The sequence below is a fragment of the Strix uralensis genome, chromosome 1 (genome assembly GCF_047716275.1).
Source record: "Strix uralensis isolate ZFMK-TIS-50842 chromosome 1, bStrUra1, whole genome shotgun sequence".
NCBI classification, from domain to species: Eukaryota; Metazoa; Chordata; class Aves; order Strigiformes; family Strigidae; genus Strix; species Strix uralensis.
The window spans coordinates 95,404,798-95,427,751 of record NC_133972.1 but is presented as its reverse complement, the minus strand read 5'-3'; the positions used below and the strand labels follow the sequence as shown (position 1 = coordinate 95,427,751).

General features: G+C 35.7%; 1 protein-coding gene across 7 annotated transcripts in view; it reads left to right on the top strand.

Moving 5' to 3' along the window:
* The window catches only part of MARCHF6 (membrane associated ring-CH-type finger 6), a 54,278-nt gene extending 32,876 nt beyond the window's left edge, over positions 1-21,402 (top strand). For 2 of the 7 annotated variants that reach the window (XM_074874536.1, XM_074874511.1), the window contains exons 17-26: positions 2,074-2,174; positions 2,873-3,010; positions 4,753-4,954; positions 9,207-9,276; positions 10,445-10,626; positions 11,988-12,122; positions 14,183-14,272; positions 15,691-15,823; positions 16,781-16,916; positions 19,092-21,402. In XM_074874536.1, the coding sequence (XP_074730637.1) occupies positions 2,074-2,174; positions 2,873-3,010; positions 4,753-4,954; positions 9,207-9,276; positions 10,445-10,626; positions 11,988-12,122; positions 14,183-14,272; positions 15,691-15,823; positions 16,781-16,916; positions 19,092-19,182 (1,278 nt within the window). In that variant the 3' untranslated portion in view covers positions 19,183-21,402. Of the gene's footprint in view, positions 1-2,073; positions 2,175-2,872; positions 3,011-4,752; positions 4,955-9,206; positions 9,277-10,429; positions 10,627-11,987; positions 12,123-14,182; positions 14,273-15,690; positions 15,824-16,780; positions 16,917-19,091 lie in introns of all 7 variants that reach the window. The other 5 variants (XM_074874502.1, XM_074874494.1, XR_012629623.1 and 2 more) reach the window with 4 other exon arrangements.
* Positions 21,403-22,954: the final 1,552 nt, after the last annotated feature.

Sequence of the window (22,954 nt, the reverse complement as noted above, 5' to 3'; positions counted from 1 at the left end):
TATATGCTACCACATATTTAAGGAAAAACATTTTCACCATGGAGGTGATTAGACACTAGAACAGGTTGCCAACAGATTCTATGTCTTTTGAGATAATCAAAATTCAAGTCGATGAGGTTCTGAGCAACCTGATGTAACAGCGTCTGCTCAGAGCAGGGAGCTGCTGTAGTTTACCTCTAGAATGTCCCTTCTAAAACAATTTTTCTGTGATATCTTCTCCTTATGCAAAATCACAGGAAATGTTTGTGTATTCAGACAAGTGTTTATTATTATGGATATTGTAAACTGGGTAACTTTCATGAAGCTCCTATTATTGCAGTAAACATTGTCTGTCCAATTCAGCTAAAGCAGTGCAGCAGAGGTAGAGTGTTTTGGATTGTATTATGCTGATCTAGCCAGTGGTGTCTGTTTCCAAATTATCACTGTAAGATATTGAAAACAATGAAAGTTTTTTACTTTTGCTTGTTTATCTGAAGTTTGCCTAGCATGCAGTAAGAGAAGGCTGTCTTTGACATAAATGTCACATCAGCTGGGAAAACTGACACACACAAGAAACATTATTATTTGACATACTGTATTAATACACCTAAAGTGCTTTGAGCAGTGAAAGCTCATAGAGAGATATTAGTTCTATTAGAGAGCCCTTCAGTACATGAGAGGAGCTGACTTGTCCACCTTTCAGAGTATTTTCTCCTTAGATAATCATAATGCTTTAGCTGCTTGAAACCGCGTCACAGCAAGTGGCCCAAGTAGAAGCAGCGATGTGCTTGTTGCTAAAGGTCTTAGAGATACGTTCTCAGATTGTGCTGGAACTGGCAGTTACTTGAACTTTTGATTTGCTTAGCTAATTAATTCAGAACTTTTACTGGCCTCGTGCTAGAATATGGGACCCAGAATAGCAATCATTTACAGCTTATTGTTTCAAAAACAACTCACACTTTTCAACTTGTGTTTCTTTCTCAATATTTTTAAGAAATTTCTTGTGCAGTACATAAACAATTAAGTTTCAAGAAGAATGAGATTTGATTTTTCTTTTTTACATAGTTAAACACTTTTTTTTTCCCATTTTTAGTCTCTGGTGGTGCATTTATATGAAGTGTAAGAATGTGTTTAAGGAACCAGATTAAAAATCAAGTATATTTTAAGGAAACAGGATTTTATAGAAGTTCAGGGTCTTCATGCACCTGATCTCCCCTACTAAATTTTGATCTTTCAGCCAATTTAAAATGCGAGCAAATAGAAACTGAAAGATCTTTTGAGGCGTCTACAAGTCGCTTGAAAACTTAGCTGCGAAGAAAAGAGAGGAATCGTAAATTAGTAATCCCGGTGCTGGGGGAGGGGGAAGAAGGTAGAACTGTCTGACATTATCCTAACTGTCAGCTGGCCAGTCAGTGCTTGTTCAGCTGCAGTCCTATTTGGCGAGGGCATCACAGTGTACTGGTCTGCCTGGGATGGAGTTAATTTTCTTCATGGTAGCCCATGTCCTTCTGTACTTCAGATTAGGGGCTGAAAGTGTTGCTAACACACAGTTGTTTTGGCTGTGGCTGAACAGTGCTTGCACAGTGTCAAGGCTTTTCCTTTTTCCTGCTCTGCCCTGCTCACTCACTGCTCCAGTGAATAAGCTGGGGGTTGAGAGGGTGATATACCTGAGACAGCTGACCCAAACTGACCAAAGGGGTATTCCATACCATATCATGTTGTGTGATGTTCATAGTTATGGCGTTTGTCTTCCTGAGCAACTGTTAACATGTGCTGAGGCCCTGCTTTCCAGGAAGACGTTAATCATCTGTTTGCTGGTGGGAAATAGTGACTGAATTCCAATTTGGTTTGCTTGTGCGCACAGCTTTTTCTTTCTCTATTAAACTGTCGTTATCTATTTTCGTGAGTCTTCTTGCCTTCCTTCTATCTTCTCCCCATTCAGCCGGAGAGGGGAGTGAGTGAGCAGCTGGGTAGATGTTTGGCTGTTAGCCAGGGCTAACCCACCACACACAGGAAACATGTCAGAGATGGGTGGGAAACTATGTTTGATTGTTTCTGCTATTCAGACAATCTTGTTTTACTTATTTGTTGCAGATTGTCTTTGGATCAATTGTACTGCTCATGCTCTGGCTTCCTATACGTATCATTAAGTATCTGCTACCTAATTTTCTTCCATATAATGTTATGCTCTACAGGTAAGCACTTAATGTAAGAAAGATGTTATTTCAGTCTCCCTTTAACTAGAAAAATGTCTATTTGCACTCTCAGCGTTAGTGTGGCATTGTTTGGTATGTTTTGTTTGTTTTCAATTAATCTAAACTTCATTGTTCTAGAAAAGTAAAAAGGTAGAGGATACGGATACATTATACAATTTGTCAAATAAAAAGCTACTAAGAAAAATAAAAGGCATTTTGTGCTGTTTCTGTAATGGTAACTATTTGGTGTTTATATGCCCTCAAAACCCTTTCCCCTTCAGTTTTTTGATAGTGAAGTTGCTGCCATGTTTGTTTTTCACATTCATTTCTGATTATCATTGCTTCAAGAATAAAAGAATACCTGTAACTGAATTTCTTTTTAATGATAGCAGTATCTTTCTGTTTCTAAATAATATTGAAACAGCAATGATAGAATAAAATAGAAGAGCAAATCATATTCCCTGATACAATCTTTCTCAACATTTTTTCTTAAATTTCTTGTGTGCCTAAGTGCCTAAACACTCATGAATGCTTAACCTGTGCTCAGAGTAGTATATAGGGAAAAATGGCTGCAAAAACCTAAGAATTGTTCCTGTTGGTATCCAATATATTTTTTTATTGTGGTGGTGTTAGTATGATTAAGATTACTATCAGAATGGTCCTTATGTTTGATTTACTGCTCTTCCCATTGTTTCTAGTGATGCTCCAGTAAGTGAACTTTCCCTAGAGCTCCTCTTGCTTCAGGTGGTGCTTCCAGCTTTGCTAGAACAAGGACATACAAGACAGTGGTTGAAAGGTCTTGTACGAGCATGGACTGTTACCGCTGGATACTTGCTGTAAGTACAGAAAGCCAAGATCAGCTACAAGCATTGTGTCCAGCTTAGCCTTTTAATGTGACAGGAACATGCTTTCAGGAGAGTTATCCCAACAAGTAGCTTTAATAGCTATATTACAGATAAATACATGACACGAAACTTCTATAGTGATTTCCTATGGAAGTACCTTCTAAGTAATAGTTTTACAAACTTCTGGTCTAGTCTTTGACAGGTAATTCTTTTGGTATGCTATTACAGCATTTGCTTAGTAAAAAATCTATAAAAATACAACTACCAGCTTGATAACTTCCTATTATGTGGAAGAATGAAAGAGGTAAGTGTCAGCAGAGCATTTCCATGAATCATCTAAGTAAAATTCATGTTAGAACATTAAGCTGAAGAAGTGAGTGCCTTTAAATTGGATATTTTAAAGGTAAAAGTTCAGTCTCTAAAGAAGGATAAAACTATCTTTGTGAGTTTCTTTAATTTAGACTGCCAGGCAGAGTTCTAGCACTTGAAATTATTTTTTAGTTTGTATGTTGTTTGTCAAATTAGTCAAGAAAAAATTAAAGTTGACTTTGTTTCTGTAAAGTTTTAAATTTAACTTCAAAGTATATTGGCATTCTCCCACCGTCTTGCTCATTGTGGGTCGTGCCAATGCAGCACTATTAGGATGAAGATTTATTCTTTGCTAAGTTATGCCTGAGACTGAGAAAATAAATGAAAGACCTTTTTCTCCCACTGCAATTCAAAATATTTATTTTAGCTTCTCATATGGAAACTCTGCCCACCCCTGTTCCCTTAGTTTGCATTTTAGAAAGCTATTTTTTGAATGAATTTGTCCATGTTTTGGTAGTGTTTGAGTATGACGCAAGAAGAGAATTTTGGAGATGATGGTAGAAATGGCTTTGCTTTTTGCACTCTTGCAACTCTTAAGAACAATTGTGAAATATCTCTTCAGCAATTTTAGTTGAGCAAAGATGAAAATCTTTTCCTCTGTTTTTCTTAAAAAGCAAACCACTGTGAAAATTATTTCATTGTCTGCCAGCAGAATACCTGCATGCATCTTACTGCTAATAATTCTGCTAAAGCTGAGGAAAATTAACTTCTAAATATTCATATTGGGTTTTGGGGGTTTTCAATCAGACTCAAATAAGTATCTATTTAATAAATATCTAATGGTGTGTGCAGAAAATACCAACAGAATAGTTTTTAAAGTAGATTGACTCTTTCTAGGATTGATGTTCTTAGAAAGTTGTGAACAGGTTTTGAGCAGTTTAGAATCTTCTTGAAAGACTGTGACTGTACTTTCGAAAACGTGTCTTCAGCAATACAGTACTGTCCTTGTACAATTTAGGTTTAAAGCAATTGTTTCCAATAGAGCTTAGTAGCAGTAAAATAAAAGCTGTCAGTTGAGCTGCCTGCTTACACAAACTGAAGTATCAATGCAATTTTCCTTTTATATGCACAACAACTTTAATACCAGATGTTGTTTTTAAAGCAGTCAAAAAGATCGCTTATCTGTATTTGTGTCTGTATTCCCACTGTTCTCATCTGCATCCACGCTACCATTTTTCCTCTAAATTCTGTGTTTAGGATGACTCAGTACTTTATCAGAAAATGGTTTATTTTACTTTACCAAGATTCTGCCAGTACTCCAGTATAACTTTTGTACAACTTGTACTCATTCTGAGTAGGCCTGTCTTTCTGTAAGATTCTCATTCGTATCAAACAGAACAAAACTGAAATTTTGATTGTTACAGGGATCTCCATTCTTACCTACTTGGTGACCAGGAAGAGAATGAAAACAATGCAAACCAGCAGCCTAACAACCAGCATGCTCGCAATAATAATGCCATTCCAGTTGTGGGAGAAGGTCTTCATGCAGCCCACCAAGCCATACTTCAACAAGGAGGACCTGTGGGTTTTCAGCCTTATCGTAGGCCTTTAAAATTCCCACTCAGGGTAGGTATATCTAATGCATTAAGAGAAAAGGGAAAGGCATTTGAAAAATGGGTATAATTGGTTTTTTGTAAGAAAGATTTAGCCCCCATGTTATCAGAAGTCAAGTGGTGGGTCATGTTGTTTTGTGTTTTGTATAGGTTGCATCTTTCTAAAAAGTAGATTTACAGTTATCCTCACCTATAGCTTTTTTCAGCCTTTAACTTAAGACGTTCAATTACCATTTTATTTATAGATCCCATACATGTTGTGCATTATCTATTAGTTCACATCTTATTTTCGTAATGGAGAGAAATATAATAACCGCCAGCAAACAGGTAGTTCAGGAGTGTCTCTGACAAGGCATGGCTTTCAAGAGGGCATACTTCGGTCTTGAAGCTGCAGTGTATTTTAAACTATTTTGCTTTATTAAGAAATTAAATGGAGAACTTCTGTTGCATCTGTATTAAACATAGAGAGGTGTTCTAATACTTGAAAGTCCTAAATCCCTATGACTAGAAAGGAAATGTTGGCAAATACTTAAAGTTCTAGAATAATATATAGGTCAAACTAGATAAATTGGTTTGTTGTCACCAGAACTCTGAGTTAATCAAATACAAACTTAAACACAGCTCATTTACTGTGGTTTGAGGTACAGCTCAAGAATGGAAGTAATGGCTAAAGTTAGAACAGTGTAGTGTTGCCCCTGAAGTTTCCTTAAATTACTGAATCTGCCACAATTCTCGTAACAAAGTACAATATAAAGCATGCTTTTTTTTCGCTATAAATCTCAACCTAGTAGAACTGAAGGCAAATTTGAAAGTATTTTAGGATTTCACAACTGTTGAGCTTCTGGGTGTTTGAAGTTGGGGCTTTTTTTGGGGGTGAGGGGTGGTGTTAATTCCCTCCACTGCTGTTTTTACCCTCTAAATGGCTCTCCACAGGAACGCATGAGCTACAACATTCTTGTAGAGGAAACAGTGGGAGGAAGTAGCTCAGGGGTGAAAAGGCTGGGGAAGCAGAATGAATTTGCCCCTTTCACAGCAGCTGCTGCCATACCTCAGTTTGGTCATAACAGGAAGTCAAAGCATGCTCTGACTGAGACCAATTTAACCTAGCATAAATATGCGCTTACTGCTAAAAGGAGTGGTGCCAGTCTTCTTTCCATGGCAGTTGCTCCTTTTTTCCCTTCTTAGCATGAATGGCTGTGCTAGAGCATACACATGATGAGCTGGAACAGCAAGCCAGTCCAGCTGAAAACTGAGGTAATATGCAGAGGGCATTAGACACATTTGAAAGTTCAGATAAGACTTCATAGTGTTATTTTTGAAGAAAATGTGATACTTGTGACATTTTCACTTAGACTGAGTGAATTTCGTATGAAGTTGCTGGGATGACAGACAGGTTAATTAAAATGAGTTCCCTGTTTGGCTGCTAAGGAGGTAATTAAAGTGGATTCTCACTGACATGCTGCTTTCAAGGAATAGGTGTGTTAACTAGGGACTCATTAAATCCTTTCTAGAACTACCTTTGCATGGGTTATTTTGTTTTTGTGGATGCCTCTGGATAAGGACATGGCTGAAATCATCTTCCCCTCTGAAGCCATTGCATAGTATAAGCTTTCAGTAATTTGGGGTGCTAACCTTGAACTGGTGATAATAACTAAGCAGTTTCATATTCAGTTGTCAAAGACACTTTCTTCTGGTCTACTTACCTTCCCCTAGATGTTTTAAGTTGTTCTTGGAGACTTCTACAGAATGTAGAAATAAAAGAAGATGATTTAACTGAATTTCTTTCCATTGTTTTCATCAAGAGATATGACGAGCACTTGCACAATCTCGAACACATGGTAGCTCACGGAAATGATTCTATGTCCCTGATTCCACTTTAAATAATGAATCATACAAGATCACTGTAGGTGCTTCAGTTATGATTTTTGGTATATTGATGTTGGTTCTACTTGGTTAAGTTCATCTTATGGAAAATGTCTCCCACACAGACTTCTGCTCTGGAACAACATCATATTTTAATTACTTTTTCAAATGGGATTTTAAGCATTTGAGAAGAAAAAAAACCAAACAGTTGTAAACATCTGATCTTCTCTATGCTTTCATTAATTTTTTTCATTTTAGCCAAGTTGTAAGAACCTAGAAGGTGGTTTATATTCAGTTTTTATTATGTATGAATTTTTTTCCACTAGAACTTACTCATCATGTCCATATGGATTGAGCAATAAGGACTGATCCTTCATGTTATTTCAGTTACAAATAAGCATGTAAAACTGGTTTTGATTATTTGTTTTAAAATTTAAGCACATACTGTTAATCTCGAACAAAATAAAAGTTATTTTTAATAATTCTACATAAAAGCCTATCATCAGTTTTACTGGGTTATCTAGACAATTCTTCCAACTCATTACTTTTTAAAATAAATGTTATCATGTGGGGACTTCCCAAAGCCTCTCCAGAACAAATGCTGATGTGTAGAATTTGTTGAATTTTCCTGCTACTGCCTTGTCTTCCTTTATCCTTCCTTTCATAAGCCACAGTTGTCAGGAGAGCCTACAAACTCTCTGGCAAGCTTTCTTTTGAGGACTTTTAGATTTTATTACTTTATTGTTGATACTTTAAAAAAAAACATCTATAAAAATAAATTTATCATTACTTTTCATAGACTTGGTATGTTATTTCTAAAATCCCTTTTGGCTTGTCCTACTGCAGTTTTTAATTTCACTTGCCAGAGTTCATCCATTTTCTGGTTCTTTTGGGTTTTTTTTTCCCCCTGTGGATTTATTTTCAACTTCTGGAAATATCTTTTTCTGGAAGCCATTTTTATTTTACTGTGTACTGTGACAACTTTGGGGAGACTTTTCTTTTTTAAGTTTAGTGTGAGTTTGTGCCAAACCTTCACTTTAGTATATTTAAATGTATCTCCTTTGAGCATTTTTCCTTTTGACTACTATTTTCAATATTCTTTTAATAAATGTCCTCAATTTAGCTAGCTCTCTTTTTTGAAATAATATTATTATGGTTGATTTTGGAGAGAGGAGGGCTGTCCTTGCAAGATCTTTGAGTCTAAATATATTGCAGTCACTGTCAGTGCTTCTGTGATATGTGTGACTAGCTGCCTGTGCATTGTTTAGGTCCAAGTCAAGAGTTGCTGCTCTTCTTGTATGTTCTCTTGCTCACCGATCTGAGAAGCAGCCATCTATAGCATTTAAAACTCCTTATCAGCTTTAGTCCTTCATGTGTTGTTTATTCCCACATTGACTGACGTTTCCCCAGCATTCCCTAAGTAGCTATTTAGACATTATTGGTCCCAAGCAAGTCACACCATGTGTTTCTCACCACTGAGAAACATTTTTGCCTGCAATCCAGTTGTCAGCTACTCTGGTTTTCTTCTTTCTGTCATTTGGGATTCCTAACCCTACATAAAGTGTTCTGTGTGAAAGAGGGTATGTGGCTGTCACCTGGCAAGTAATTGGGTATTGTGGAATCATTCCTCTTCGCACAGGCTAATGTCTACAAAATCACAAGCTTTTTTTTCCTTTAAGCAGTGCTGAAGATCCCAACCTAGAGATGAGACTGATCTACATTATCCCCAAAAGTCTCATCGAGGAAAATGTGTTACAGATTTAACTTTCTCTTAGTAGTCTGTTATGATAAGGTGTTAGTTTTCCCATAGTTAGCTGGCTTGTTGTGTGGCTTTGATTAGTGAAGCAGAACTTCATAGCACATGGTGCTTGAGACATTCAAATATTTAAAGAATTCAAGTACATTAGAATTCTCTGATAAGTTGTAAGCCTGACTAAGGAGCCACCAGCTTTGCTGTCAGCTGCTGGTCACATAAATCTGAGGGCATCTGGAAGAATTTTATCAGCAAGGTTTTCCTTATAAAACCACTGTCTTGCTAATCTGGCATACAGAACTGGAAACCTTTCGGGGTTAATTGAGAGTCATTGTGCTGGTCAGTGCAGAAGTAGAGATTTTTTTTTTAATGTAACATAACAAGGAACTTCAGTCATTCTGGATTCAAATGTTTCTACTGTTGTGACAACTGATGCAAACTCTTAAAAGAAATACAGAACACTGTAGGTGTGCCACATGTACTGTGGATAGGTTTCTTGTTGCTGAGTTATTTATGAAGTGAAACATCAGCTGGTATTTCAACATTGTAGTTTAGCTGCCTTTCTAGGATGATACATTTTTTTAATGTTTTTTTTTTGCTTTGGTTAAGTAACCTTCTAATAAACTGTTTCTCTTTTTTCTTCTTTCAGATATTTCTTTTGATTGTTTTCATGTGCATAACATTACTGATTGCTAGTCTTATCTGCCTTACCTTACCAGGTAAGTCTGTTATTGTAAAACTGCAATTAAAAACAACTCAGCATGTTGCCATGCTCAACAATGGCAGATGTTTTGAAACCATTGTTTAGGTTAAAAGGAGAAAACATGGGAAATTATGTCTCATTTTTAATGGTACATCATCAAATTGTAATAATCTAAATGATAGAGATAATACCTGTATTTAAATGATAGAGATTGACATTTACTTTCTTTTGCTGTAGAATAATTCTCTTTTAAGGCTAGGGCTCCAAGTGCTGAGGCGATCTGTGTAGTAGTATTGAGAGAAAAAGAGAACTGAAACTCTTGCACCTGCTTCACTGTTTAGAGAAGGAAAACATGTAGGTTGTTACCAGGTCTTCTATAGCATCTTCTTTAATTAAATGTTCTGAAGGTGTCATTACGACAGGTCACTATGAGGCTTTGAAGTGATATACATGCCACTTCCCAAATATGTATGAATAAGTACTTCAACCAAATCAAAATGTTTTTTAAATAATTTGAAATAAATTAAGACGTGAACTCTTTTGAGTTTTATAACCTGACTATCATCTTACCACTGCGTTTTTACCTCCTTGTATTAGTGATCCTAAAGTCAATGATGTGTTGAGATCACTTATGAATTTTGTGATGGTTTTAATAGCAGTACATAAAATAATTTCACTACAATACTAGTGAGTCAAAACACTATTAAAAAATGAAATGTAGCAAATGAGTCTGCCACTTTTGCTGGAGAGCTTCAGAAGCCCCACTTTTTAATTAAGTCTTAAATTATGAGGCAGTGAAGTAACCCAAACATAGCTCATAAGATGCAAGTTCAAGCTTATGCGCTAATCCATTATTGCCTTTGCAGTTCTGAAGATTAGTGTTTAGGCTCTGAATAGTGCAGTATTCAGTGCAATTGTTCAGAACACATTGCTGGTGTAATAAAATTTTCCCAAAGGGAAAAAAAAAAATCTACATATGTATTTGGTGTCTTCTACATAACTATTTACACAGTGCTTCACACATTCATGCCTTATGGGTATAGTACCAAAATACTGTTTTATGCTGAATACTATTTGTGCCGCTATTTATATTTAACAATAACTTTGGTAAGTATTTTTCAATAGGCATCCTTCCTTAATACATCAAAAAGCATTACTCTATTTAACAGTGTTTGTGTTTTCAGTATTTGCTGGCCGATGGTTAATGTCATTTTGGACGGGGACTGCCAAAATCCATGAACTGTACACAGCTGCTTGTGGTCTTTATGTCTGTTGGCTAACTATCCGAGCAGTGACAGTGCTGGTCGCCTGGATGCCACAGGGTCGTAGAGTGATTTTTCAGAAGGTCAAAGAATGGTCTCTCATGGTGAGTCTTGTGAAAAAATTTTACTGAATTATCAAAAAAGTAGTTAACAATACTTGTTTCATTTTTTGCTTGCATGTTTTACTCTGTAATGTATACTACTTTTTCCTGTTCAGACTATTTTGAAGCATTTGCAGCATATGTTCCCATTGCATAGGCTAACTGTATTTTTGGAAGCCATTTAGCACAATGTTAAGCAATGAGTGTAAATAAGTTGGCCTATATAGACACATGTGTTTATATAGGCATGTACGTTTTTCTGTTTTCTTTCAAAAGTCAATATGTTGCATTATAGTATCCTATATGTGATGTGTCCTCAAATAAATTTACGTTTTCACATACACCTGAAAGCTTAACTATTACTCATTTAGCAACTTGACATTATCAAATAAAAAAACTAATAAAGCTGATAGATGATGAGCGTGTCTCTACAAAGTAGCTTGATGCGTATTTTCAGAAAGATCTTTATGAGTTGTCAGATCTTTGTGTTGTTCAAATTAATATTTTTAAAGAAAATATCCTTTTTTATTACTAGGAGTTCAGATTCTCACCATGGCAACAGATTTATATCCCACCTTTTTATCTTGGTTTTGATGATTTCTATAGTAGATTTCTTGCCTAAGTATAGTAATTTTAAACATTCATAGCATAAATTGTATCTTGGGATGGACATGCTTGTGTGCTTATTGGACTATTAGAAACAGAAGAGCAACATAAGTGTGTATTTCATGTATTAGGATGTTTCCCAGATATCCATCATTTTCATTTAGGAAATCTTAAGCTTGTTTAAGAAAATTCAGCGCTAAAATGTAATGTTCTACTTGTCCTTTGTCCCTTCTCCTGATCATGTTAACTCAGACTAGTTTTGTGTCTGATTTTTGGGTGATATGTGTAAGTCAAGAGAATTGTAGAATAAAGAAAGATTCAAGCATGGTATTCCAAGTCAGAACTATTCTATAATGAGTGAATTCTTAAGGTTTGGATTTCACTGGAGAAAAATGGGCAGTTTTGGAAAGACTCTTCTCTAATTTTCCAACATACAAGAATACTTAAGATAGTGAAATGCATTTGGATAGTATTCCCTACTGATAATGGTCAAACGTGACTTTATGGTTTAAAACTATAGGTAGGAGACACAGTCATGCCTTTTTGTGGCAGGGGCATGGAATATGACCCAATCTTGAAAACTTGCATTGCAAAACTATGTAATAAATTATTTCTAGGGGTGTATATGTATGAATTAAAGGTTTGTGCAGGTTTTTTCCTCCAGCTTTATATGTTTATGTAGTTTATGTTACATTTTGAAATTTAAATAAAGTGAATCCCCTGATAAGCATGTTTATTAGATGTCTTGGGTTTTTTAGATAATGAAGACATTAATAGTGGCTATACTGCTAGCTGGTGTGGTTCCGCTTTTGCTCGGGCTTCTGTTTGAACTGGTCATCGTTGCACCTTTGAGAGTTCCTTTGGATCAAACACCTCTATTCTATCCTTGGCAGGTCAGTTGCTCCCATTTTTCTGCTGTTGATACATTTCTTTACTTAAAAGTGAGGAGTATGGGAGTTCTTGTTTCATGTTGATTTGGTGCCTCAGAGCATTTTCCATAAGTATGTTTCCATGTGGCAGAGAAAAGACAGACAGTCTGGGTGTGAGGATTATTTAAACCAAAATAATATGCTTAGGAACTTTTAAGTATGAAAAGCTGAACTTTGTGGGATGATATCAGAGGATCTTTGCATTTCAGTGATCAGATAGACACTTCTTTTCAGTAGCATAATTGTAAAGTTATGTACAGAAGTTAGTATAGCTGTATCTACATATGCACAGACATACAAATCGTCTGACCCTTCTGGAAAACTTTCTGCCTACAGCTATGTAAGAAGAGGTTTAGTTGATCTTTTTTGCTATACAAGGTTTTATTTCAGTGATGATACACACTCTGTAATTTTGGTAGGCTTTAGGATCATTCTGGTTTTAGGTTGAAATGTCAAATCATTAATACAAGATTTTAAGGTAGTAGTGTTTTGTTTTTCTTCAGTCAAGTCTCACAGGTTAAGGGAGTGCAAACTTTTTTCCTGCAAGTTGGTGGAAGAAATGAAGGTACAGTGGATTGAGTGACAAATGCTTGTATCACCTAGGCTGAATTATGAAAGAACTTGTAACTCAAAGAAACACTGAGGGAACCATAACTCAAAAGGCCTAGAATGCATATTACTAAATAACAAGAAAGTGTTCAGGGATAGTGATTTTCTGAGCTGCCCATAAAAAAGCTTTCATTTGCTTTCAGTAGCCAAATCTTTGAAAGCCATAATACAAAGAAGAATGTGACTGCTAATTTAATTATTCCATTATTTTATAATACGAGTATACTTCAGGGGTATCTGTTTAACTAAATGACTAATAAGTCAGGATGTCATATGATTGCAGTGGTAGATGATCATGGTTTCCAAACAGTTTTGGAAAGAATTTGTAGTGCTAGAGATTCTAAAAATTCTTAATTTTTGCATGTTAATTCTTTAAAAGTTTGGAATTAAATATACTGAAAGATTTTATTTTCATGTGGCAGAGTTTCCTCAAAATACCAGATTAGAGGGATTTGAGACTTGTTTGAAATCAACGAGGAGCTATTGAAATTGAGAATAAGTTCCATTTTTCACAGAAGAGAATAGTTAATACAAGGATTAAATGCTTGAGCAAACAGAAAGCAACTTTAACACTGACTTTTTTGTGACAAGTTTTTAAATTTTTCAATGTATCTAGGGTAGCAGATGTTAACAAAAGCTGTCTTTTTAAATAATTGGTTAAAGATATTTCCCCAGCAGTTTAAGAAAGTTCATCTATGATGTCTTAAGTCTTACTGTTTCTGTGGCTGTTTGTTCTGCTTTGTCAACCTATGCTTTGCATTCTATTTTTGGTGTTTTTTATTGAAGAATCTCTTAGAAATGTGTGTAATTCATGATGTGTTTACTAGAAGCCTGTAGTTATATTGTGCTCTTTTAATTCCATGCCACAATAATTGTGGTATATGTTAAAGCATAAACTTTCCTCTGAATAGTGTGATGTTCTTTTGTGAAGAGCGCTGCCTTGCTTTGTTTAGCTTTTCTCACATCAGGTAGGGTTTTGTGAATAATTCAAGTTTAAAAGAAAACCCTTGTTTCCTGACTTGTGTGAGCATCTTTGTATCTTGTTTCTCTTCTTTTTTAAAGGAATCAAAAGAACTTATTTCTAGGTAAATGTTACTAGTCTTAATTAGTTTGTACCAGAATGTTAGTCTGTTGCTTTAAGTAAGTGTAATGCTTTTATTTTGTATTTGCCTTTGGTTTAATAGTAGTAGCTGATATTCCTTGTTCCCGGAAGCTGAGTATTTTACAGATGTCAGTTAAGCTTGAGAGCAACTTTCTTAGGAGTCTCCAAAAGATGTCAACTCTTTTAAACAATGTACTGTGTAAATAGAAAAGTAATTATCTTTTCACCTATAAGGAACAAGTTGCTCTAAAAGCTTCTGGTTGTCAAACTATTTAAAAACGTTAATGCTAACAGTCCGTTTTTATGAAATTAGGACTGGGCTCTTGGAGTTCTACATGCCAAAATAATTGCTGCCATAACACTGATGGGTCCCCAATGGTGGCTGAAAACTGTTATTGAACAGGTAGGAAAAAATTGTCCATGTGAATTATCTGTATAATACATTTTGAATGATTTTTGAATGTGTGAGTCAGAAAACAGAGTTACTGTTGTAGTAATGGAGTAATTGAGTAAAACTTGTCTTGTAGCATCATTTTAAACTGTATAGCCTAATCCATTAAGGTACACTTAACAATAACACAAAAGTAAAACTCTGAAATCAAGAAAATGCTGTGTATACATCTGTGCAATTTTATCAGGTTTGTATTTAAAGTGAGAAACATCATTGTTTGTTCAAATGAATTCACATGTGTCCAAACTCTGGACATTATTTATGTCCACCACTCAAGAACAGATAATTTCTGCCTTCTCCAGATCTGTAGAGGTTACCTCGTTCATAGATAAGTGCATATGAAAGACACCATTTCCATTCCCCTTTGATTATTAAGCAAGACAGAACAGCTTCTGGGTGCAGTTCTGAGTCACATGGCCTGTTGCTTTTTTTGGCAGAAGTATTTTCTTGATTATAACCTTTAAGTTCTACCCTGTTGTCTCAGTGAAGTATCTCAATTGTTTGTCAGAAAGTAACTTCAGCCCTGCACTATATGTAATGGCTGTGGAGCACGTCATGACCTCTGTACAAAAGGTGCCTCTCTTGATTAAGGCTAGCACATAGTCCTAGTTATTAAACCATTTACTGATCAGTTTAGGTGTCACACTGGAGAAATGTAGTCTTAATTCTGTGAGTACCTTTTGAGGCATACCATGGCTCTTCCATTTTGAATGCTCTCCATGGCCTTTTTTTGTTATACACATGCTCTCCTTGAGCCATCCTTAGAAATGGTTACATCCAGGCTGTGGGGCAGAGGCCATTGACTAGCTATATGTGGTAACCATTTGAAATTGGTCTTTTCCCATGTTTAGTCATGTTGAGACCTTAGCTCCTGAGAGTAGCTGCAGAAACTCAAGAATTGTGGAGGCCCTGTCTTCAGGCACAGACTCCACATGCAGAGGCTCTGGTCTGCCCAACCAAGTACAAAATAAGATCCTATTTTCTGCCTGTGTTACTGAATTTAATAGATTTGTTCTATAAGCATACACAGGATCATTTTTCAGCAGGTTAACAGCACAAAGTGATCCCAGATCACCCACAAAACCACCATCCACAGCTCTATTTAATGATCTTTCAGCTGGTCTCTTGCACTCCTGCAACCAAATCACGACACTATTCCAGGTTAAGTTGCTCTCCTGGGCACTATTTAAATGACTTTCTGGAACCCTCATGATGTAGATTGACACCGAGTTTTTCTTCTTTGACTGTGGCCATCCTGGTTTTCTTCAAGTTACACAAGGAGAATTGTGTAAAACCTTGTAATTATTACTGTAAACGCAAATCATGGCTTTCTTGGTTGATCCATTCTGCTTCTAACTTGTTCTTCTTAGGTATATGCAAATGGGATTCGTAACATTGATTTACACTTCATAATCCGTAAACTGGCAGCACCTGTAATCTCTGTTCTGTTACTTTCCCTGTGTGTACCATACATCATAGCTTCTGGTGTTGTACCTTTATTAGGTATGTATACATTCAGAATACCTGTTTATCATCTGATGGTTTAGAGCAATGTAAATATATCTGGAAATAAAATGTCAAGCTCTAAGTTACTTAAAAAAACCCAAACAAACAAAAAAACAACTCACTATTCTGCCAGCAAATGTAAATGCTTGAAGATTGCTGTGTCATCTTAAAAGTTGGGGATTTTTTGAGAAATGCAATACATTGTTCTGACTGGCTTTTTATTAAACTAAATGCAGAATACATCAATAATATGGGACCACATAATACCTAACAGCAGTAATGTAGGTATCTAGCTAGTCTGGGAAAGGGGTGATTAATTAGTTTCTTCTTTGGACAATGAACCTTTAATTTTAGTCTCTCTTTAACAGCTATACATCTTTTCCGACTTGTGACATTCTAGAGGAAGCTTAGAACAGGTGCAAATACAGGTTTTGCTTTGAGGTTTTCTTTCAGTATTATAACGTAAATTGTAAATGTAGGGGTTTTTTTAGACTTTTCTATCTATTCATAACTGAAGGAAATAATTTTATTAGAAGCAGGGTAGATGTGCTTTTTTCATCAACAGTTGTCTTTTGCTAGTTAGTTTTGATATTAACAATATGTTCAAGAAGTCCTGTTTTATTCTTCAACCTCTCACGTTAATGTGGACTTTTATGGTGTCAACTTTTTTCTGATGTGAGGTATACAGATATCAATAAGAAGAGCTGATAAGCCCAATTTTTTTACTGTGGATTTTCACCATGTTAATGGAAAACTTTCAACTTTAATGCTTCGGATGAAAAAAATAAACAGCAGCTGTCAAGTTGGATCTATGAGAAAAACTGATGTATTTTTATTTCATAGTCCTACTGAAGCTACAGTATAACAAAAAGCATAGAAGCAGGTACAGAAGCAGAAATATGTGTGTTACTTTAGCAGTGTTAGGTTATGTGAGGGTTTTGTCTTGTTTTGTAGGAGTTACTGCTGAAATGCAAAACCTAGTTCAGCGACGGATTTATCCTTTTCTGCTTATGGTGGTGGTTTTGATGGGAATTCTCTCCTTCCAAGTCCGCCAGTTCAAGCGCCTTTATGAACATATTAAAAATGACAAGTAAGTATATAATGTGGGTGTTTTTCCACTTTAAATTGTGATGATAACTTCAAATTGAATTCAAGTGTTGTAGATACTTAGGGCTAAAATGAATCTTAAGAAGCTTTCTAGACAAGTGACCCTCTGAGGCAGACCTAAACTCTTCTTGCCAACTGTTTGATCTGTGGTTCAGGTAAATAAACACAGGAACAGACTGTCTTTATAAATGGAAGACACTCCCCTATGTCTAACTTGAATGCATTTTACCACAAAACAAGCTGATTTCTTGTTTGTCTCCTCCTCTGTGGGCTTGAATGACAAGTGAATGTAATAATTATGATGTATCTGGAAGTAAAACCATGTCTCACTACCGCTTATAAAACCATTTCTCCAACCTTTTCTGCATAACTGTTTTTCTTATTCTTTCTACTCGTTAGTCCAATTAACCTGCTAAGGAACATTCAGTTGATTTGATAGAGTTTGTCCTTACCAAATCTTGTACTGTTTTCTGATGTTTTCAGTAATTATTACTCTGTATTACTCAGATGCATGATAAAATATTAATTTTACCAGTGTTTTTTCTGGTTCTCCTGCTTAATTTCTAAGCTTTTTTTTGTATTATCTTTGGTACCTGATTTTTTGTGTTACCCTAATTACCTTATGTATTGGTTATTTAGAAAAACAAGTTTTGAATCCCAGCAACTAGTCTTCCCAGGCTGCTTTTGTATTGAAAAGGAATAAATTAGTTTGTTGTGTTCATATCCTGAGTTACCCTAGAAGAGTTTTGCTTTCCACTGACTACAAAAGGAGTCAAACCTAAAATAAACTTCTTTGAATCTTAAATGATAGGAAGTGACTGATACATTAAGTGTTGGCTGTAAATGTGAAAGTAATAGTATCTAGAAGTATTAAGAGAGTTGTAAATAAATTAAAACTCTGAACAGATCAATTTATATTTTAGCACCTTTTATTTGATCAGCTGATTTAAATCCTGTTCCCCACCTGCCTTCATAATGTGTTCTGTAGTACTTGGCCTAATGTAGTAAGCTGGTATTTATGTTTACAAATGGGGTTTGAGCTAAATGTTAGTATCTTTCAGGCAGAATGTGTATTGAATAGCAACTTGCATTCATGTTGTAAGTTGCTTTCTTGTGTAAATAAGGCATGTAAACAGTATACAAAGCTGTGAAAATATATCTAAGTGAAAATTACTTTGATATTAAATGAATTTATTAAATGTTATAACCATCCTTGTAGACAAGAAGTTTGTACAACTTAACTTAATGATCTCATTTTAGGAATTAAGCAAGCGTAGTCATGCTAGCCAGTAGAGATTTATGGTTTAGAAATATGCTTAATTAAATCTTTCATTTTACAAACTCCAAAAGCATATACAAGTTCTTGTGACATTCTAAAATGTACAAAAGTACATGATGTTGTTTGGTTATGGTACTGCGAGAAAAGGAGCAGTGGTGAAAAAGTTTCTAAAGGAGATGACAGGTTTCAGGGGAAGAATTTATAGGTATATTATGGCTCATCTACAGGTAGAACCAGAATACAAATAGGAGGCAAGGGAAGGAATTTAGATTGCAAAAAGTAGTGTGAAACAATGATATAGAGGAAGTAAGGAATAATGTGAAAGGTAGGAAAACCGCTAAACTGATGAGATGGTGAGATGTTGAAACAGAATTTAAACAAAGGAATCTCGCAGCCCTTAGGCTTGAGCATTAGGCTATCTTATCTCCCTTTAAGAAAGATTGAGCTGCAGTAAAAGTTCTTACTTTACAATATTTACTCTTTTCACTCAGGGTGTTTTTCATTCTATATGTGAGCTGAGCCTCTTACTGTTACCCAATGCATGTGCTACATAGTGGCAGATTCTTTTTTGAACTTAAAACCTCATTAGCACTCTCATTTGGTTTTATATCTGAGTTGTTCCAGATGTTCAAGTGGCAGTGGCTCAAACAGACACTGCGACGAAGATGCTCTTAAAAGTATCACGCAGCAAAGGGGCTGGGTATATAAATAATGCAAACACACTCTATATTTCATATCTTTATTTAGATTATGCCTGAATTGTATGACTACCAAAGCCATACAATGAGAAAGCTACTTCTGCATCAAAGGAGAGTGAATTTGTGTTACAGAATTGTATTAACTTTTGTTAATTTTTCACTGTTTTTATTATAATCCCAGGTACCTTGTTGGGCAACGACTTGTGAACTACGAACGAAAGTCTGGTAAACAAGGCACATCAACAACTCCACCTCAGTCTTCACAAGAATAGATGGTCATATTAAACATCGTGACCTTCCCTTTGCCTTTACTTGTCCTTTTTTCATAGACTCTTCTTCAGTCTTTGGATATCTCTCCCAATAATACTCTCAGCAGTGTTTTGGCTTCTGTTAGTAGCATCCAGATAGCAGTTAAGGCTCTGATCCTTATCTGCATTTTCTGATGTTATCAATGCTGTCTGAGGTCTGTATATGTGTAAATAGAAGTATCCTCACACCCTAAAACCTTGGATTAAAAAGAATGTGCATTGTACATCTTTAAAAAAGTATATTAATTTATTAAATCTAGTTGTCACTTTATTTTGGACTGCTGTTCTGTTGACAATGTGCCACAAAGCAATAGTGCGAAGAGGCAAGATGTTTTTATAAAATTTGGAGCTTACTTTATGGTGTTCATAACAGTTCTTATTGTAGTAATATAGTATGATTTTTCATGAGTGGAAAGGCCACACAGAGAATATCAAAAGTAAATAATTGTCTTACAGTCAGCAGTGAAGTGGCTGTAGTGAGAACATAATGAACTATGTATCTTGCTGTCAAGTCTTTTTTATTATTTTGTATAACACCAAAGCTGTTGTACATTTTTCTATTGCCTGATTGTTTTTCATGTGTCTGAGTTTGTAATATTGTACAGTTGCTGTTAAGTCGAGAAAATATTTCCTCTTCTGAGAATTCAGATGTAATTGTTGAGGCTCAGCTGGGTTTTTCTTTAGGGTGGGGGTGGGGGGGGGAGGAAGGGGAACAGGCAGAGGTTAGCTTTGGGAATCAGGATTTCCTGAATTGAAACAGTAAGTAAAAAATTTATGAATGCTAGGTGATGGAAGCATTTCACGGTACCAAGGAAAATTAGATAGGTTCACAACTTAAATTGTAGCCAATTTCTTATCAATAATAGAATTTTTAAGGCCTTCAGGAGGAGGGAAGAACCTTATCTGATGTGTGTGCACAGAAACAAAAAGTGTAGTGTAATCAATGTTCTGACCTGGTCCTTAATTAAAGAGCTTGAAAAGTGGGGGTTTTTTTCTGTAAGTTACCAAAGTTGCAAATTGTAGTATGAATTTTATATTGCACAATTACTTAAAAAAGGACCCCCAACAACAAAAAAAAAACCTCTTTCAGAATTGGTCACTGAATTTTTATGGGAATAATATTGAAGGAAGTGATTCATCACGTACCATTTATTGCCTGTGGGGCAGGGAAATACATATGCTATTAAACAGAAAAGGAAGAGTTAGCAGATTTCTTTGCAAGGACACAGTCAAGCGAGCCACCAAATCAAGTCTGTGTTACTTCTATATGTAGATAGAGTTCTTTTGCAGTAATGTTTGGGGTTTTTTTATGTAGATATTTTAAAATACATAACAGTATCGCAAAGCTTTAAGTAGCATCAAATCACATGCTTAGATTGCAGTATCTTTCTTAGATTAAATGGGGAAAATGTGAATATCCATCGCAGTAATCAGAGAATTGATGGAACATTTAACTTGCTACTCGGTACACTGTCCTTCAGTATTCTGTACTTAACCATATGTGTATATAATTAATACTTGAGAATCTGGCAGAGGCTTTGAGAGTGTCATCTCCTTTTATTGATGTTGCATCTCTAATCTGACATATTTTGAGTTAATGTGGTCCAGGCTGTGGTGGAGGTATTTCATTTTTTGGTGTCTGAACTCATGTTCTAAGGCAGTGAGCACAAGCCAAATGCATCTGAATCTAGTGGCAGGAGGATTGGGCTGTCACTGTCAGAAGGTCAGAAACTACTGTTTTACAGAATTTCTGTTGTCCTGATGGTTTTGAACCACAAATAGTACCCTTTGGAGTGATTTATTAGGAAATTTCCAGTGAAATTAAGTCATAGAAAAATAACCAAAATATTTCTCTCATTCCCTGTTGCTGACTAAATGCTAAAGTGAGTATTCGCCCCATATATTTTTGATGTGCACAAATAATTGCATTTGACTATTTACAGTGGTGTACATTGTGGGACAGATATTTTTTCACAATATTAAATTCACTGGTAACATACATTATTACTTATGCCAAGATTCTCTCTTTGACATATCTTTCGTAAACAGTTCCAAAATGGTCTTGCCACTCAAATATTGCGAGCACTACTGTGCATCATGCAGAATTTGCAGTAGTGTGGTTCTTGTAGCCTTGTGTTTTTATCCAGACAAACTGGTCTTAACATTAAAATTTATTAAGAAAAAGCCTTTGTGCTGTTTCTTATTACTATTTTACAAGTCATGACATTAGAAATTGAATCAGGGCAGTCATGTAATGTGAACTGTAGCTATTTTAATGTAGCTTACATTATCTGTTTTCACTCTTTGTTATGGAGAACTGGTTTCAAATCAAACTGTTGTGCTTGCTTTTGCACTGCTTTATAGATCCCAGGTGAAGTTTGTTTCTGAAACTGTCCATTGTGAATTTTCAGAAAATCTCATCTCCTTATCTTCTTATTTTTACATGTGTTTTGGGAAAGAAGATGGGGGTTGTATAGAACAAGAATCAAATAACACTACTTTTTTATTGTTTTAAATTTTAATAGTTTGCCTTGTTGTGCTGTGTGTACTCCTCTGGGATAGAAACTTGATAGTAAGCATGTAAGTTAACTGCCTGTTACTAAGACAGCTGATGAGCTCTGTACCAGTGGCTCCCATCTGTGCTAGAGTAATACAGCATGCAGTGGTCTCGTATTACTCTTCAAGTGGGAAAGATTCTCTGTGTGTGCTTTCAGCACAATTTGTGTTGACCTTGGGTTTTAAATGGAGGGGTGGGAGATGCATACTGGCTTCACTGTATCCCCTCTGTGGTGTTGAATCTAATGCTGTCACTAGTTCTGCAGGCCTTCATCCAAGAACTGTCAGATGGCTCTGTAGCTATCTGTTGCATGCTGAAAGAAGTTTATTGCAGCATGGCTTTGACTGGTTTTACACAGATTATTTTATATTGATTAAAAATAGTTAAAACTCTGCATCCTTTCTCTGACTCCCCCTTCTCCACTGGGTAAAGCCTAAGTTACTTGTTTTTCTTTCTGAGGGCCCTCTGGAACCTATAACTATTTTCTGTGAGTAACTTCCTGGGTAAGGTGCCATCTCCAACACCAATTACAGTATTCACATCACTTCAGCTGAGTGTGTTAACTCCTTCCTCGCTTTCCCCTAAGCTTGAACAAAGGTCTCTGTAAAAATCTGCACAGCAGCCCCACTATTTTTTTTAGAGAACTCTAAAATACCCTTTACCTTACAAAGCACAAATGGCTTGTTTGGTGACTCCACTGCCTGGCATGCTGATGTCATTCTGTTTCCTTGTCTGTCTGTCTGTTTATATCTAGATTGGAAATTGTTTGTGGCAGGGTCAGTGTTATTGTTCTGCTTGCCTTGTGAGCGGGCACTGTGCAGCCTGAGCAATGAGTGGGGTTCTTGGCAGAAATGATAGTACAGATAGTAAAAACATTAAACAGGGAACTGAATCTTGGTAGTATGATAAAGTTCAGGATGCAGAAAAAGCCATCTTCTGAAACAGATAAGGAAACAACTTTTACAAAGCATAATGGTAAATTAGATCTCTTTTACTCTTGATATTTCAGTTCTTAATTAGATTAACTAGAACTAAAGAATTGCATAGTTAACAGCAATTTTATTAAGTCTGTGATTATTCCAGACAAGCAATGCTTCTTTTGCTTCATTTAGAAGTCACCATAAATTGAGAAACGATATGCGAAAATCAAAGTTACTCAATAATGGAAATTTTTAGAAG